Source organism: Myodes glareolus, chromosome 26 (genome assembly GCF_982192425.1).
Source record: "Myodes glareolus chromosome 26, mMyoGla1.1, whole genome shotgun sequence".
In the NCBI taxonomy this organism is placed as follows: Eukaryota; Metazoa; Chordata; class Mammalia; order Rodentia; family Cricetidae; genus Myodes; species Myodes glareolus.
The window spans coordinates 44936707-44954587 of record NC_142051.1 but is presented as its reverse complement, the minus strand read 5'-3'; the positions used below and the strand labels follow the sequence as shown (position 1 = coordinate 44954587).

Here is a 17881-nt window from a genome sequence, read left to right as displayed (position 1 = left end):
TTTCGGCAGCTGCGATCAAGGCGCAAGGTAGAGAACACTCCTGTTCCGAAGCCGAAGGGAATTGAAGGTACGCCCCAACTTTGGACACTTCTGGAGCTTGAGGTAAGAATCTCAAACAAAACTTCAGGTCTCTGCTAGCCCAGGAACTTGGGATGGGGACCTTCAGTGCAGACACGACTTGTGTAGTCAGCTGTCATGCTTTCTGAATTTTTACTGGTGTCTGCCTGGAGTTTCTCATGCTGTGTTTGTCATTCCTGTTCGCCCGGATCCCTCCTAGGGAAGAGGTTTAGTGAAGACTGAAGGGCCCTGGGAAGAGGGAAGAGTCAATCTGGATTACAGATCTAACTTAATTTGGTTCATGGTGGCACAGAGTTTGGGTTTTTGGTTGTTTGTTTTATCCTCCATTTCAGAAAGTGACAGAAAATTCTCTTGTCCCTCGTCATTGTGGTTAGGACTAAGGAGCCATTCATATTCCTGTACTTGGTCGCGGTGTTTCAAATCACGCTGGTGACCTGGATCCTGTTACCACAAACCTACCCTCCCACTTGTCTGAACCTTAAAACTTGTCAGTGCGAAACTCCGTGTTTAGAAAGGAACAACTTAGCAGAAAAATTTCAGCGCCCCCTGTTCCTGGAAATCTTGCTATACTATGGATGTAAGGATAGAATCCCTTGAAAGCTTCACCAATTCTGCCCATATTTCTTTTACATTTTTATAAACAGTCTTCCTTTTCTCTTAACCTATATGTTGGAATACCCTAGTGGAGACATCTTCAAACCCATTGAACTCAAGATTTCAACGTGTGCCTCTGTTTAGAATGTTGTGCTTGGCTCACTCCTTGCTCTCCTAATCAGGGTTTCCACATCCGCCGTGAGTCTTGCCAATAACAGCAATGAGAAGCTGAGCTGTGAGCGTCCAGAATTTTTTTTTCTTTAAGTGTACTGGTGTTTTATTGCTCCTGGTGTTAGGGACTAACACCACTTAATCTAGGGGCATTTTTCTCTGTGTGTGTTGGCAAGGAAATATTGCGATGGGACTATGCTCTGAGTCTTAGAAAGGAACAGTTCTTGAGAAGCAAAATAGGCTACTGGTCGGGAGGGCTTGTGAGCGCTCTTGGGTCATTTTCTTGAGCAGGCAGCTCACCCTGCCCTTACTTGTCAGACAAACTACTTAGCCTCTCCAGAGTCATCACCTTGCCTGACAGGGTTGCTATCCTCCTCTGCCCATAAATCATCAACTCAGACAAACAAGTTAACTGAAAGTTATGGACAATTCAGCCCTTTCTACTTCGGTAATTTAATTCTCTCCTAAGATGTCTGGAGGGAAAATAGGCTTTTCTACACACAATTTGAATTCCTGAGTCACCATCAAAGTACACTGATTCAGACACTTCCTTTAGCCAAGGGAGCAAAACAACTTTTACCTATGGAGGGGGACTTAAAACTCCATTTGTGCCCAAGGAAATATAAAAGAGAGTTGCTCAGAAACGCTTGAAAACCTCCTGGTGCTGGTTGAACTTCTCCACACTGAAGATGTCACCTAGGAATTCTCACCTTAAAAAAAAAATCTCTGGATAAAAACGAAAATCTAGCATTCATCAGCCCATTCGATGAAAAAGAAATCAATAACACTAGAATTAGGAACCAGAAGAACAAGACTTGATTCTCAGATGCACATGGGATGAATAAGTCATTCAAACTTTATAAATCTCCATCTCCACACATTTAAATTGGAGATGAAGCAGTATCTACCTTGTGAATTCTGTGGTTGGTTTTTAAAAAAGCCCTCATTTGTCACCATCTTTAAACACTGTTAAACACTGAGACATGGAGATAGATGCTTTACACAGGGGTGACCCTGTGCTTTTCTACTGCATACGTGGAGATATCTACATAAGTGCACATATGTATATGTATGTTCTCTCTCTCTCTCTCTCTCTCTCTCTCTCTCTCTCTCTCTCTCTCTCTGTGTGTGTGTGTGTGTGTGTGTGTGTACATGGTTTGTTTATTCTTTTGTTTCAATCTTTTCTAGAGCCTCTCTCATCTAATTAGAATCTTACTGAGGTCCTGTTCCCTCCTTCTCATACAGTCAAGTTGATTCAGGCTCTTATTGCTTCTCACTGCTATGAAAAGTTATTTGCTCTTTGACAAAAATCCCTCTGGTGCCCATTTCAGACTGATATTTCCACTTTAGTCTTGGCCTCCAGTGATACTAATGTGATCACCAGCAGTATGACCCCTCCAACTGCTAAGACACGGAACTATCCCCTACCAGTTGGTAAATGGCTACCAACCTGAGGTCCTGAGACAGCCTTTACACTCTCATCGTCCCATCCCTCTGGAACTGATCTCCACTCCAGAATCAGTCAATCAATCAATCAATCAATCATCTCCCTCTCCTTCTCCATCCTGTGTGTGTGTGTGTGTGTGTGTGTGTGTGTGTGTGTGTGTGTATGCTATGCTGTGTATAGGTATGGGTGTGTTCTCTCACCCTTGTGTTCCTATCTTTTGGAGACAACAGGTTGGGTATTTCCTACCTCTCTCCACCTAATTTTTTGGGTAGAGTCTCTCACTGATCTGGAGTTCACATTTCAGTTACACTTGGATCCTCCTGCTTCTACTACACACCCAAAATCTCCCCATAAGCACTGGGAGTACAGATGTACACTGCCACACTTGACTTTCATGGGGGAGCTAAGGATCCAAGCTCAGCTGCAAGCATTGTACCCAATGTTCCATGCTCCCAGCTCTTCAGGATCCTTTGGCCTCCTTACCACCAGACAATAGGATCAGAAAGGCCTGGAATATCAGAGAGTCATTGGATCTGCCTCCATCCTGAGTAGAGGATGCTGTTAATGCCCCCTGCTCCCCACTATATGAAAACTTGACACCCGTTTATTCCTCCTCACAGTTCCTCAGACCATCAGATAACCCCTTGCTTGGCCAGAGGTCTTCCTCTCCTACTGAGTGCCTCCCCACCAGCTGGCTCTCCCTTTCATCCTCATCACCATCTCCTCTTGGTCTCAGCCCTGCTCCTCGTAAGGATTGCTCTGCAGAATCAAAACCAGCTATGCAGGACTGCAAGATAAACTAGATTCACAAGACCATGCAGTGTAAAACACCAAAAAGTCTCAGAGTCTAATAGTAAAGAATCACCACTCTGTGCCCTGACAATGTCGTCCACTGCCCTGGTCACTATTGCAAATTGTCCCATCCTCCCTGTGACCCAGACCTAATCTCCTGGCCCCTGCTGCAAGACTGCACCCAACATCTGATGGGTGTCTGTACTCTACTGGTTTATAATGCCAGGCTAATCATCTCTGTCATGGACTGTTACAATCCAGAGTGAGATAAGAGCTATCACCTCCTTTATTCACTCATTGATCCATTCTCCCGCACTTATCGATCAACCACTGCGTCCCAGGTCTGGAGCGTCTGAACTGTGTGCTTGCATTCTGGTAGGAGAGGCTGAAAGTAAATATAGGCACATAAATAAATATACTTTTTCTTCTATAGTTCATCAAGGAATGAGATTAGCTCAAGGAAGTCAGAAATGACTTCAGAAAAGACATGTTTAACTTGGACCTTCAGGGGGTTGTGAAGATGGCTCAGTGAATAAAGCACAAGAAGTGTGAGGGCCTGAGTTCAGATCCCTCGAGTCTATAAAAAGACTGGGTGGGGGAAGGTGAGGTGGCTCAGTGGATAAAGTCACTTGCTCCCAAACCTGAGGACCTGAGTTCAATCCCCAGAACGCACATGGTGGAAGGAAAATCAACTCCAATCCAATAAATTGTTCTCTTCTCTCTCTCTCTCTCTCTCTCTCTCTCTCTCTCTCTCTCTCTCTCTCTCACACACACACACACACACACACACACACACACAATAATGTTATAAAAAAAAGAAAGAAAGAAAGACTACCTGTAATCCTGACACTTGAGAGACAGGATTCCCTGTCTGGGCAAGCTGAACATGGTAAGTAAATAAAGTGGAGAGGAATACACTTGATATCAGCTTTGACCCTAGACATACAAGTGCACACATATACACACCCACACCTGTGGCAATGCATACTCACCTTCATACACACTGCAAAGACATATCCAAACAAGTGAAAATAATAAAACAGAGCAGAACTCTAGGGAACATACGGTTTCTGCAGCCTAGATAAAGAACAGCGTGAGTGGTATTAATTGGACATTATTCACATGTTTAGGGACTGGAGGATCCACTGAGGTTGGATGTTAGATGCACAGAGGAGGCTCCTGGGAAACTGGGTGAGAGATGCAAGCAGATTGGCCAAACTGGGTAGGTTTACACCTAAAGATGGACTTAGGCGATAAGTCAAGACTCATTTTCCAACCCTCATGGCCCTCCAGTAAATTCCAATCCAAGCACAGACCCACTATGTGGGTTCGGTGGTTTATGCGCTAGAGAAAACCACTATCTCAAAGGAAAAGTGAGGGAGCCCTCATTCCCCCCAAACCATACGTTATTATTCTGTTTCCCTAATATGCTCTCTACTAACACCACATTGTTCCAAACAGGGACATCTTTTTCCATTTCGCCCAAAGGCCCAAGAAAGAGTCGCAACAGCCTTGGTGGCCCCTCCTTCCCTAGTCACACTATTCTTGGGGGCCCTCAGTCCCTAGCCACACTCTTCTGTCCTGTACAAGCTATTCCCAGGATGACTTGCCCACATCACCCCAGCTCCGCAATCTCACCGCTAAACCTACAAACCACCAACCAGACTTTCATCTCCATTAACCAAGCACCCCCACCTCTTTCTCTCCACTCAGAGTGCTCCCAAGGTCTAATCCTTATGTGGCCAGGTCCTTCCTTCTGTCTGAGCACAGGGCTCTCACAAGTGCCTCCATCTTGACCACCTCCATAAGGTCACCTTGCTGGATTTGTTTTAAATTTGTGTGATTTTGTGAATTCAGATTGTAAGCACCCCAAACAAGAGTCAGAGTCTGTGTGGTGTGTGTAGCTATTTGGCTGTCATTGAAATAAGTCTACACCACTGCTGCGATTGGCATCTGTGATTCAGCCACGAGGAAAATGGGGTGGCATCGATTGAACAAGCAAACAATTAGTTACTTCTACATCCCAAACATAGGTGACATATCCGTGCGTACAATGTTTTCTTTCCTTGGAGAGTATGTTTGTCTCAACAAGGTATTTCTGGATGTCTACATTGAGCTAAGCCTTGTGCTAGACTCTGAGGTTTCCGAAGTGAAACACTCCCTTGATGAGGCGACAGAGAAGCAAAGAGGCAATCACAATGCAGGGCCATGCTTATCTCATACCAAGGACTCAGGACTGTACAGAGTTAAGTAGGAACCTGTAAGGAATATGTGACCCAATTCATAGCCTGCAAAGGAGACAGTGAATCATTCGTCCAACCAATCATTCAATATTTATGCACTGCCTACCCTGTGCCAGTGGCTATCAGAAGTGCTGGCATGATGAAGTCATCCTTTCTGAAGCCGAAAAATGTCCAGTAAGAAGAAGACGACAACAGCAAATCGGTAACTAAATATTGATTAGGTTATAGCTTCTTAAGCTAAGGATTACAACTCCATATGAGGTCTCATAACTGATGTAGAAGTTAAGAAACATTTGCAACAGGGAAAGTTATCTAAATACACAATGAACAAAAATTAGTCCAAAAATCAAACCCATGATGAATCTAAGGTGTTTCTGGGAATGGTCGCCAGTGCTCCACTGTGTGATGTCACTACAACCATAACTCTGACCAGATGATATGGTAACTGCACAAGCTATCACACCATACGACACCAGCATTTGCTGCTGAAATCCCTCAGCTTAGACTGGAGACTGTTTTGCACTATGAACTACAGTGTTTTCATTATACATACCACATTTCATTTCTCTCATGGAAACACACTGGTCTATTTACAGAAAACAAAGACTTCCATTTTTATTGCGTTTATGTTATTATTTTGTGTGTGTTTGGGGACAGAGGCACACATGCCACACTACGTGAGTGGAAATCAGAAGACCACTTGCAAAGGTTGGTTCTCTCCTTCCACCATGTGAGTCCCAGAGATCATACTCAGGCTATCAGATTTGGCTGCAAGCTCCTTGATCTGCTGAGACATCTTGTAGGCCCAGAAAACAAACTTACTATTTTCCTTGTATCATCACTCAATATTGTAAGTATCAAATTAATATATCTTTGAATTTTGTTGCATTAGAATGTTTGATTTTTAAAAACCATTATTTGTGTTGCTGATTTGAATTCCATAAAAATGATTAAATGAATTTTTATTAGACAGATTCCCAACAATTTCTAAAATGGCTCTCAGGGTACTTCTGCCTTTTTGTACTATGTTTATGCAAAGTAGCATTCCCTGCAGCAACAGTTTTAAAATCAAAATACTGACCTATACTGAAAAAAATATTGATGATGTTCTATGTCCAACAGTACCAAATATGCCTTGATTTAAAATTGAACACACCCCTCTCATTGGTATGCATTGCATTGCTTTTGTCTTCAATAAATATTAAAATTATACATATTAAAGACTTTTTCCATTCCTAAGGATCAGTACCAAGGTATTATGCATGTTAGGCAAAAACTCAGCCTTTCAGCTACAACCTTGTCTCTCTCCATTGTTTTGAAATACATTTCTTTTTTGACTTATTATCAGTAAATATTGGCTTTGTATATGAATTTTATAAACCAATATAAACCAGAACTACCTAAAAATTTCTTGGGCAGAAGGGATTCCAGGTAGAAAAAATTTCTCCAAATGCTTTGGAGAAAATCACTTCTGGGAAAGAGCCATGGTGGAGGGTCCTTGTTGGGACAGAGTAGACAAGAGATGTTTGCTGAGGTGACACTGGGTACACCTAGAGAAAGAGAAAGGCCTGGGTCTGGGGCGGTCTAAGGAAGACTGCATGAGTCACAGTCTGTAGTCATCTGAAAAGAGGGTACCTCACCTGAGGAAGTATCCCCAGCAGATTGGCCTGTAGGCAGACCTGTAAAGCAGCTCTTGATTAATGATTGACGAGGAAGAGTCCGGGTGGATGTGGGTGCTGTCACTCCTTGGAAGGTGGTCTGGGATGTATAGGAAAGCAAACTGAGCAAGTCGGGGAGAGTAAGCCAGGAAGCAGCTCTCCTCCATGGCCTCTGGATCAGCTCCTCGCTCCAGGTGCCTGCCCTGCTTGAGTTCAGGTCCTAACTTCCCTCAGTGATGGACAGGTTATAGAACTCTAAACTAAAATAAACCCTTTCCTTCCCAAGTTGTGTTTGGTCATGATGTTGCTTTGTTTTGCCTTGTTTTTCAGCCAGGCAACTGTCCCTTAAATGCAAGGTGGAAGACGTTTTATTTATCTTTTAATATAAGTTTACTTTTCTTATCCAGCATGAAAGATAAGGGGAAGGATAGGAAGACCACAGTGTTCTCCTCCCAAATCTTATCTTTCATGAGACAGCAACATTATATAAATGAAAAACAGCTGAAAAATTATACTTTTCAAACATTTTAAAGACTTGCATACTTCTTATGAATTAAATTATCTTTATGAAGAAATTCCAGTGCTTTTGAGGGGTCCTTTTTGATGAAATGTGATTCTGTTTGTTTTTATTGAAAATAGATTTTTCTCTCATTCAATACATCCCCACCACAGTTTCCCTTCCCTCCACTTCTCCCACCTTCTCTCTTTTTCCTCTCCCCAAGATCCATTCCCTCTGGTTTCTCTTCAAAAAAAGAGAAGGCATCCAAGAGACAACAACCAAACACAACAAGACAAGATACAAAAAAAAAAAAAAAAGCAAAAGTCCCTATATAGAGGTTGGACAAATTAACCCATTAGGAGGAAAAGAGTCCTAGGAACATATATGCAGAGGACCTGGTGCAGCTCCACGCAGGCCTCATGCTTGCTGCTTCAATCTCTGTGAGCCTGTATGATTCCTGCTTAGTTGATTCCATGGGCCACCTTCTCCTGGTGCCCTCCATCCCCTCTGACTCCTACAGTCTTTCCACCCACTGCTGTGGATTCCCAGAGCTCTGAGGGGGAGGGACCCAATGGAAACCTCCAGCTTAGACTCTCTCTACATAATGTCTGGCTGTGGGTCTCTGCACCTACGCCAATCTGCTGTCAGAGGAAGCCTCTCTGATGATGACTGGACAAGACCCTGATCTATGAGTATAGCAGGATATCATTAGGAGTCATTTCATTGGGTGTTTGTTTGTTTGCTTGTCTTAGCCAGTTGAATCTATGTCTCTGGGCTATGCAGTCTCTGGTTCTTGGTTACTCAAGCACTGTCAGGCATGGGCTCCCTTTCCTGGCATGGGCCTCAAGTTAAGCCATACATTGGTTGGCCAGTTCCACAAACTCTGCGTGATCATTGTCCCAGCACATCTTGCAGCAAGGAAAGATTGTAGGTAAAAGGTTTTACACTTGGGTCAGAGTCTGCAATTCTCTTTTGGTAGCTTACAGAGTATCTTCCTAGAAAAAGAGACTAAAACAGAGGGGTGCAGGCTTCATGCAGGCACTGGCTCCACCTCCCTACAATCAATGAGTTGTGTGGATGTTGTCCTCAGAAATCAAGGCCCTGTTTTCAGTTTTCAGAGAAAGATCTTCTGTCCTAGCATCAGCCTGGGTTGTTTGAGGAGTCTCCATGGGATCCCTTTGGCCAACAATTCAACCAAATCCAACCCAGTCGCACCATTGGAAGCCTTTCATGACTGAAAACTATGACCAGTTCACAGACTTATTATCATCCATTGCTAAAAGTTCTTACTAGGGTCACCCTCATAGATTCCAGGGAGTTTCCACTGCACTAGGTTTCCACATCACCCCCAAGTGCCCCCCAATTCCTGCTGTCTCCCCGAACCCTCTCCCTCCATCCCATCCCCCCACCTGATTCCTCCTGCTCCTATCCGCACCTGCCGCCAGTCCACCCATAAATTCTATTCTATTTCCCCTTCCCAGGGAGATCCATGAATACCCCCATAGCCATCCTCTTTACTTAATTTTTTTCTGGGCTTGTGGATTGTAACTTGACTATGATTTGTTTAATGGCTAATATCAAATTATAAGTGAGTACATACCGTATTTGTCTTTTGAGTCTAGGTTACCTCACTCAGGGTGATCTTTTCTCATTCCATATATTTTCCTAAAAATTTCATGATGTCATTCTTTTAAATAGCTGAGTCATACTGCATTGGGTAAATGTACCACATTTTCTTTATCCTTTCTTCTGTTGGAGGACTCCTAGGTTGTTTCAGTTTATGACAATTATGAATAAAACTATAATAAACATAGTTGAGCAAGTATCCTTGTGGTAAGACTGGGCATCCTTTGGGTATATACCCAAAAGAGGTATAGCTGAATCCTAAGGTAGATTGATTCCAAATTTTCTGAAGAATTGTCATATTGCTTTCTCTAGTGTCTGTACAAGTTTGCACTCCCACCAGCAATGCAGGAGTGTCCCCCTTGTTCCACATTCTCTCTAGCACAAGCTGTCACTTGTGTTATTAATCTTAGCCATTCTGACAGGTATAAGATGGAATCTCAAAGAAGTTTTGGTTTTCATTTCCCGGGGGCTAAGGATGTTGACCACTTAAGTGTTATCAGCTGTTTGAGATTCCTCTATTGAAAATTCTCTTTTTAGCTTTGCATTGCATATTTTGATTGGATTAGTTGGTTTTTGTTGTTTTAATTTGTTTTGAGACAGAATCTCAAGAACTCATTAAGGTGCCAAAGGCTGGTCTTGAACTCCTGATCTTCCAGCTTCAGCCTCCTAAATGCTGGGGTTGCAGGTGTGCGCCACCATGCCTGGCTTAAATGAGATCTTGACTGCCATGCCAAGTGCTTACATCCAGTTCTGCAGATAAAGGGAAGCTACCAGTAGTCTTTGAGCAGACAAAAGAATGTCTCATGGCCATAAGGCTACATGACTTATAAATTAGTTCTAAAATGTATTTGTTCCGCTTCTTATCCCACACAGGATTCTTTCCAGGGTATACGCCTACCGAAGTTGTTTTATTGCATTGTGTTACAAACGTGTGTGTGTTCATACAAACATCCAGCTCACCCCCTAGTCTGTGCAAAACAGAGATGAGAGGTGATACGCAGCTCATCTCTACATCTACAACATAGTTTTGCTATGTTTAATACAGAACATGGATGGATACATAGGTTAGTCTATAAATGGGTGAAGGCATCAATGGATAGGTACAATTGGAGAAGTTAAGCAATGAAAATAAGGAAGCCTAGAAACACTGGGTGGCACTGACCGCTGATGACGTAAAAGGAATTAAAGGAACTCTTAACTGTTGGTTCACTGCAGATGCAAACAAAGCAGGTCCCAGTCCTCTGGGCATGCTTCCTCCTGTGGAATCTCTTCGTCTCCTCCTTCCAGACCGCTAATCCTGGAATCAAGGCAAGGATCACCCAGCGTGCACTAGACTACGGTGAGTCGGATACATTCAGAAGTCAGGCCATAAGTGCTCTAGATGCGGCCTGTGTTCCAAACCAGCAGCTTGTGAACTGGGTCTGAGATGAAAATCTCAGGGGGGTTACCTAACCCCCTATGAAGATGTGCCAGACACCTGGGAAGAAAGGGGTACCCACAAAATAGATACCCTGGTGGAAGGTATATTCAAACACACAGTTGTTCTCTCTCTCTCTCTCTCTTCTTCCCACCCCCACCACAATATCAGGGCTCCAAATAAAAATACATTAGAAAGAGTATCGTGACCCGTGCCTTTAATCCTAGCACTCCAGATACAGAGGAAGGATCTCTGTGGCGCTGAGGACAGCCTGGTCTACAAAGTAACTTGTAGGCCAACCTGGGATATACAGTGAGACCCTGTCTCACAAAGGGAGGGAATCTACGATCCTCTAAATCATATACAAAATCTATTGTGGGGGTGTGGCAGTCAGCACTTTTAGAGGGTCTTTACAAGGCTAGAAACAGATAAGCGTTAGAATATGACTTTATTGAGCTAAAGATGCAGAGGATCTTTACAAAATCAAAATGTATGTCGCAGAGGATCTTTACAAAATCAAAATATATGTCGGGCGGTGATGGTACTTGCCTTTAATCCCAACACTAGAAGGCCGAGGCAGATGGAGCTCTTAAATTTGGAGATAGCCTGGTCTAGAGAGTGAGTTCTGGGATAGCCAGAGCTACACAATAAAACCCTGTTGTGAACCCCCACCCCCAAAAAAAGAAAGAAAGAAAGAAATCAAAGTATACGAACCTATTTTTCTCCTGTCACATTTTGTTTCAGATTAGCTGAATATAGATTGCCAGATCTCTGCCAATTCTTTTAAACAAAAACAACCAATCCAAGCACTCTTAGTCTAACCAAGAATGACTCTTTAAATTTGTCAAAAAAGAAACAAATGAAATGAAGGGAGGAAGAGGAAAGGAAGAGAGAGATGAGCTGATTTGGACAACTTCTCTTTTCCCCAACAGCTTATTGGACACAAAGAGTCCAAAATTAACCTGCTATGTCTAACTGTTGTGTAAACAAAGTTATATATGTAAGCAGGCACTAGGAATGTGAATGTGCATTCGTGTGAGTATCTAGTTCCTATGATCACGTAGGGTACAGCAAAGCCGCTCATGCCAGGACTGTTGATGAGCAGAAAGAGAGACATGCCTACAGGTACTATGTCTCCTTCCAGGGGTACTTCCTCAATAACTTACTCCCTCCACACAGACCCAACTCCCTTCAGTCCCACCACTTCCCAATAACCCATTAAGCTATGACTTTATCAATTTAAAGTCTTTTGATGGAGGTAGAGTTCTCATAATCCAGTTGCCTCTCATCGCTGACTAGGGGCATGCCTTCACCGCATGAGTGAAGAAATATTTTTTTTAATTTACATTTTTTTTGTTTTATTGTTTCAGTACTAGAATTAGAACCCAGTACCTCATATATGCAAAGCAAGCACTCTGCAACCTGATCTGTATCTCTAGCCCCTGGATATACTTTTTAAAAATGTTTTATTAGTGTCTGTTAGCTAAATGTAATTAATATGAAATTTCACGTTTCATTGTGACATTTTCATACATACATATGATGTATCTTGATTGTATTCACCTCCTTGTTACCCTCCCTTCTTGCCCTTATAATTCCACTAATCCCCTTCCTCTTCCTACCTAGACCCCTTGTGTGTGTGAGTGAGTGTGTGTCCTAATTAGAGTTGGTAACAGAAGCATAGGCACTTTATCAGTGACTACACCACAAATAAAAATGTCTCGCCCTCCCCTATCAATCACTAGCTGTATAAATCCTCAGGAAAGGAGAGGGCTGTCTGAGCCCCGCCACCACTTCCATTAGAGGGTGCCAACAGATCCAATAGGTGCATCGCTTATGTAGTCAATCACAGGTGCTGTGAGTTCAAGAATATAGCTGCTACTTCATGGCCAGAAGTCAGAGCTCCACACCACGTCTGGGGGCCTCCCCTAGCTCTTACATTCTTCCCTTCTTTTGTGACGTTCCCTGAGCATTGGAGCAAGGTGATGCAGATATCTCATTTGAGTCTGGGCAGCCAATAGTCTTACTCTTGGTCTGTTGACTCGTTAGGATTCTGAAGTCACTACTCGTCACTTAACAATAGAAGATTTTTCTGGCCAAGGCTGAGCGGAGCACTAATCTGTGTGAATAAACATAGCTGTTTAGAAGGTCATTTGATGGGCATGTCATGTCCATTTAGCAGAACAACTTTCCTACTAGGGCCTATGACCTTCCCACCCATGGGGTTTTGTTCGAGTTTATAGTGTGATATTTGAATTCCCCCTGTGGACCAAATAGGAAATCCAATCAGAAAGAGGTTAGTTAGCCCATAACAGAGTTGCCACAATTGCACTAGCAGTAATCAATCTTGCCTGACTGATTAGTATTAGTAGCGTTCATAGTTAAGTAAGACTGCTGAAAATTCACCCTAGCAGCCTGTGAAGCGCCTCCTGGCACTATGAGAGCCAGTCAACAGAGAGGAAGCTTCTAGTTAAGTTCCAGCTTGGTTTCTCTAAGTCCTGACCAACGCGTGCAGTGTCTTCAGAAATAGGGTCTCACTGTCTAGTTCTCTGAGCACTTAGGAGCAGTAACAATAGTCTGTATGGTTTTGGGAAACTTGGGGACCTCCCTGACCAAAAATGGAGAAACATTTCCAAGCAGGTAAGTCCTGCCTTGCCCTACAACATATGCTGATATTTCTGTTCCTTGCACGTCAAAACCCTGCCTGATGACATTCCCTGGCTGTGGGGTCATGGGCAAGTTACTCATGTATGAAGTGAGGACAAGGCCTATATCACTGACCTGTTTGAGACTTGAAGGAGAGATCCTATGTAGAGCAGACAGTCTTAACACGTACAGGCACACCGAACAAACTGTTATTAGTTTAACCTCACCAGTTATACACCTCCATATTTTTGTAGAATGTGATTTTTCTGGGCTCATTATTAGTAGTATATATCTGCAGGGTATATATCAAAGAGGAGAAAGCAACAGTGGTACCCACCTCTCGGCCATGGTAGGAACTGAGTGAATTAACATGTATGAAGCACTGAGAACAGGGCCTAGTGAACGAAACGCCTAGAAAAGATTAGTGACCGTCCTCTTCCTATGTGTGAAGGCCTAATGTGGCCTTTGGTTCTTATCTTTAATCCCTTCATGCTCTGTCTCGATGACAACAGTATCTGCAGCATTTTACAGGTTACGGTCTGCTCCTCCTCTCCAGCGGGGATAGAACCGCTAAAATGAACTTGAACACAAAGTAAGGAAACAAGACAAGGTCACATTCCTTTACTTTAATATTTTATTATATGTATTATGTGTGTGTGTGTGTGTGTGTATGTGTGTGTGTGTGCCTGCCATAGTGCACATGAGATGGCCAGGGGACAACTTGTTCACTCTTTCTACTGTGCGGACTCTGGGAAACCAACTCATATCAACAGGTTTGGCAGCAAGCCTCTTTACCTACTAAGCCATTTAGCCAGTCCTGCAAGTTACCTTTATCAAGATATCCCCCCACATACACACAAGCTAAGAAAAACGTGTCCTGGGAAGCTTCCAGACAAAGAAATGAGTGAGTTGTTCCTGGACAAATCAGAAGTAGTGATCAGTCACCTCTTCTGAGTTTGGGGCCCTTTGGAGAATCTAATGTGACTCCTTTCCAATGACAAATGGAACACTATACGCACACAACGACTCACTGTCTCTTATTAGAACTTCCATGGTTCAGTAGTCCCCTAAGACTCGGGAACCCTTCACTAAACATCTGAGTGAGTTCAAACAATCTGGAAAGAAAGAAGAATGAAAATAACTTTGTGAAATTGGCCATAACCCAGATTCTGGAGCCACACTGCTCAGAATTTGGTTCATAGATCTCCAGAACCCACACTTTCCTAGGCGAAAAATAATCTTGTTCACATCTGAAAGACGTGCCTGGAGACGACTTGTAGCGCAACGCCTGCTCTACGGAATCGCTACATTACGGTTTGCGGGCCGAGCAAGGGCCTGGAGATAGAAACACACACACACACACACACACGAATGCTCCAAGAATGCTCACTTTATTGTGTACCAGGGCAGCTTATATAGGGTCTCCTTGACTAATGGCCACGTCCCAACTCTCAGCTGCAAGCCCACCAGAAACCACTCCCCTGCCATCAGGAACTCCTGAGGGTCTCGTGCTCAGAGCAGCTGCAAGCACAGGAGAACAAGTTGTTTACTGAGGCAGGCAGGGGGGGTCACAGGAAATTCAGGGTCTGGGGGTCCACAGTCCCCAACAACAACTGTAGCATCCTTTGAAGGATATCTTCTATTGTGTCCATACCAGCTCTGGCCGTGTAATGAAAATTTGCCTGTGGTCTCAGGCAAGGTCCTCCACCTCTCTGAGGAGCAGAGTTTCTGTATGCGAAGCAGAGACAATACACCCTTTGTCGGGAGGCTGTTCTCTTACCTCAGCATCAGGTCTTACTCAATGCTCGCGTCTGTAGGGTAGAGATATTACATCACTGCCGTCTTCCTTGTGTAAATGAACACTTCCTGTTTTCCTCACAGGTGTTCAAGTTGGCATGAAGATGATGGAGGAAATGGCAAAGGAAATTGTCATCCCAGACTTGAAAGGCTCTGAATCTCTTGAGTTTCTGAAGATTGACTACGTAAAGTACAACTTTTCAAAGTAAGGGAGTACAGTGCATTGTCTTACATCTCAAGGGCTCAAAACCAGTGGAGAAAACTTCAGCAGCCCTAACTTCTTTATCTTTTTTCTGCTTTGCCATCTAAGTTCTAACTTCTCTTCCCCAGTTTGCCTCAAGGCCCAAGAAAGCTGCTATGGTTCCAACCATCTGGTGTATATTTCATGTAGCTAGAAGGGGTAAAGACACTGGGGAAAGCCTCTTAGAAGCTCGGTTAATTTTCTCATTCTTGAGGTTTTGCTTGAGGCTTTAACATTAAACCACATTCCATCTACACAACAAAGAACAGAACTTAGTCGTATATCCAGGGATATTTAGGGAAGAGGAAATGGATATTCAGACAGCAATTGAGATCCAGTAAGATTCCCCAAAGGAGGGAGAGGATGTGTTTACCAAACCTTAAAGGGGAAAGAAACAGCCGCTTCCTAAGGAGCTGTTATGTTTCATCATTCCCCCAGTGCTTTCCCAGTTATCTATTGCCCTAACCCTTTGCAGTAATAATCTCCCTGATTTAATGACAACCCCTTATAAAACCCGCAGGTATCTTTGTTGCAAGGGAGTTGGCACAGGGAACGTTCCTCGCAAATCTCCTCACCTGCAGAAAGCCAGCTGTTCAGCATGTGTTTACTGAGCAGCTGCCTCACTCAGGGCTTTGTTCTAGACACAAGGAATGTTACAGTGAATATAAGTCCTCTCCCTTGATAGTCTGTGGGAGAGATGGGCATTGCATATATATTTGCAAAGATAATCATTTACCTGCAATGGTAATGACACAGCAGAAAAGGACAGGGAGAGCTATATCATAAGTGCTGGAGAAGAAGGGGAGAAATGGGTGTTCTCACGTGTTGCTGGCGTGAATAGATAGATCGATATAATTTTAATCCTGTGCTGGCCAAGCCACAGACACTCATCATTCTTGGCCACTGAGCATTTGAAATGTGACTTGTATAACAGAAAAACTACATTTTTATTTACTTTGTTTTCATTCAAAACACTGACTTTTAGCCAACCATGGTGCTGCATGCTTATAATTCCTGATCTACACAAGCCGGGTGCAGTGGCACACATCTGTACTTCTAGCACTTGGGAGTTGGAGGCAGGAGGATCAGGAGTTCAAGATCAACTTTAGCCGTGTGTCACATTCAAGGACAAAAGTGATGCACAAAAGACCAACAAAGAAATGCAAAGGAAAGTTCAGCGTTGCTGATTGTCTGGGAGAAGACATATCGATCCACACTGAGAGTGGATTTTCCCCACCTCAGATAGCCTAGTCTAGAAACTTTCTAAGAGGACATGTCCAGAGGTTTGCCTCCCAAGTGATTCTAGATCATATAAAATTGAAAAATCAACATTAGCCATCACAGTATATTAGTCTTTGGCCCGGGAATTCTACTCCTCAGGATCCTCCCTGGGAAAGTACTAGGGCGTTCACTGCGGCATTGCTTATATGATAGAAACAGCCTAGAGAAGAACGTTGGTGTATTCTGTAACGGTTATAGAAATGGATTAGTGAGGCATAGTGCCACACACCTTTAATCCCGGCACATAGAAGACTGGAGCAGGTCTGCATAGTGAGTTCCAGGATAGTCACGGCTACATAGAGAGATCCTGGCTTGGGGGAGAGGAGGAGAGAGTGGGTTAGACTATAGGTGTCAAATGAGCATATTTCTAAAGCACTGATATTCTGAACCTCCGCTGATTGATTCTCTTTTCACGATGGGACTCAGGTGTACGGTGGAGGGTAGGTGGGAGACGGTGAATAGGAAGGGAAACCGCGGCCTCATTCATCAGCTAGTGCGTGTATGTTCTTCTAGACTTTTCCCAGTCTTGGTCCAGAGCAGTGCCTTCCTCCTGGGCAGCAATGAGGTGTGGATTACCTCATTTCCATGTCCAAACCTCCCTGTGAGAAGCACTTCTTTCTGAACCATTGGCTGAAAGAGGGAAAGCACCTTGCTCAAGGTTGTACAACTAGTACAAACCTTGGCTCCAGGTCAGATACTCATTGTACAATACACGGCCTGCCATGACCCAGTGACTAGGAGTCCGAAGTCAGACTGCAGAGGGTTTCAGAACTGGTTCTACCGCTTATATATGACTTATAGGCTTTTCTTATCTTCTCATCTCTGGCTGGAGTTTGCACATACACCAGAATCCTACAGGGATACTGGGAGGGCCAAACTGAGCTGCCTTGTCAAGTGGTTGCCAAGAGACTGGGCAGTTTGGAATCACTAAAATCACAATACTTTGTCATTGCACACCTATCTTCTATCTCCAGGGATTACAGGCAAACCCACTGCTTTACGGGTTCCTGGGACAACCTGTTCGACCACTCAGGGATTCTTACAGAAGCTAACTCTTTTCAGCTCCATATAGGGGCACCTGGCAGCAGTAGGAGGAAGGCATGTTTGTTGTCCCAGTGAGTAGAAATCGGAGATACAGCTGACACGTGTGTCAAATGCCTGGCAGTGTACTTTTACCGTCCCCTGAAAAGCAGCTGCTTCCTCAGAATTACTTATGTTGTCCCTTTAAAGAAACGCTGAAACTGGTCTAAAAAACAAACAGACCGTGATGGCAGTATTGTGCCTATTTTTGTTTTTAAAGGAATCCAAAGGGCTGGAGAGACAGTTCAGTGAACAAGAGTACTTGCTACCAAAGCACAAGGGCCTGATTCAAATCTCAAACACCCATGTAA

General features: G+C 43.6%; 1 protein-coding gene across 4 annotated transcripts in view; it reads left to right on the top strand.

The window, feature by feature from the left end:
- The window catches only part of Bpifc (BPI fold containing family C), a 47920-nt gene continuing 30039 nt past the window's right edge, over nt 1–17881 (top strand). The window contains exons 1-3 of one of the 4 annotated variants that reach the window (XM_048418801.3): nt 1–102; nt 10324–10447; nt 15053–15173. In XM_048418801.3, the coding sequence (XP_048274758.3) occupies nt 10324–10447; nt 15053–15173 (245 nt within the window). In that variant the 5' untranslated portion in view covers nt 1–102. Of the gene's footprint in view, nt 103–5183; nt 5528–6023; nt 6176–10037; nt 10173–10323; nt 10448–15052; nt 15174–17881 lie in introns of those variants that run through there. The other 3 variants (XM_085683351.2, XM_085683350.2, XM_085683352.2) reach the window with 3 other exon arrangements.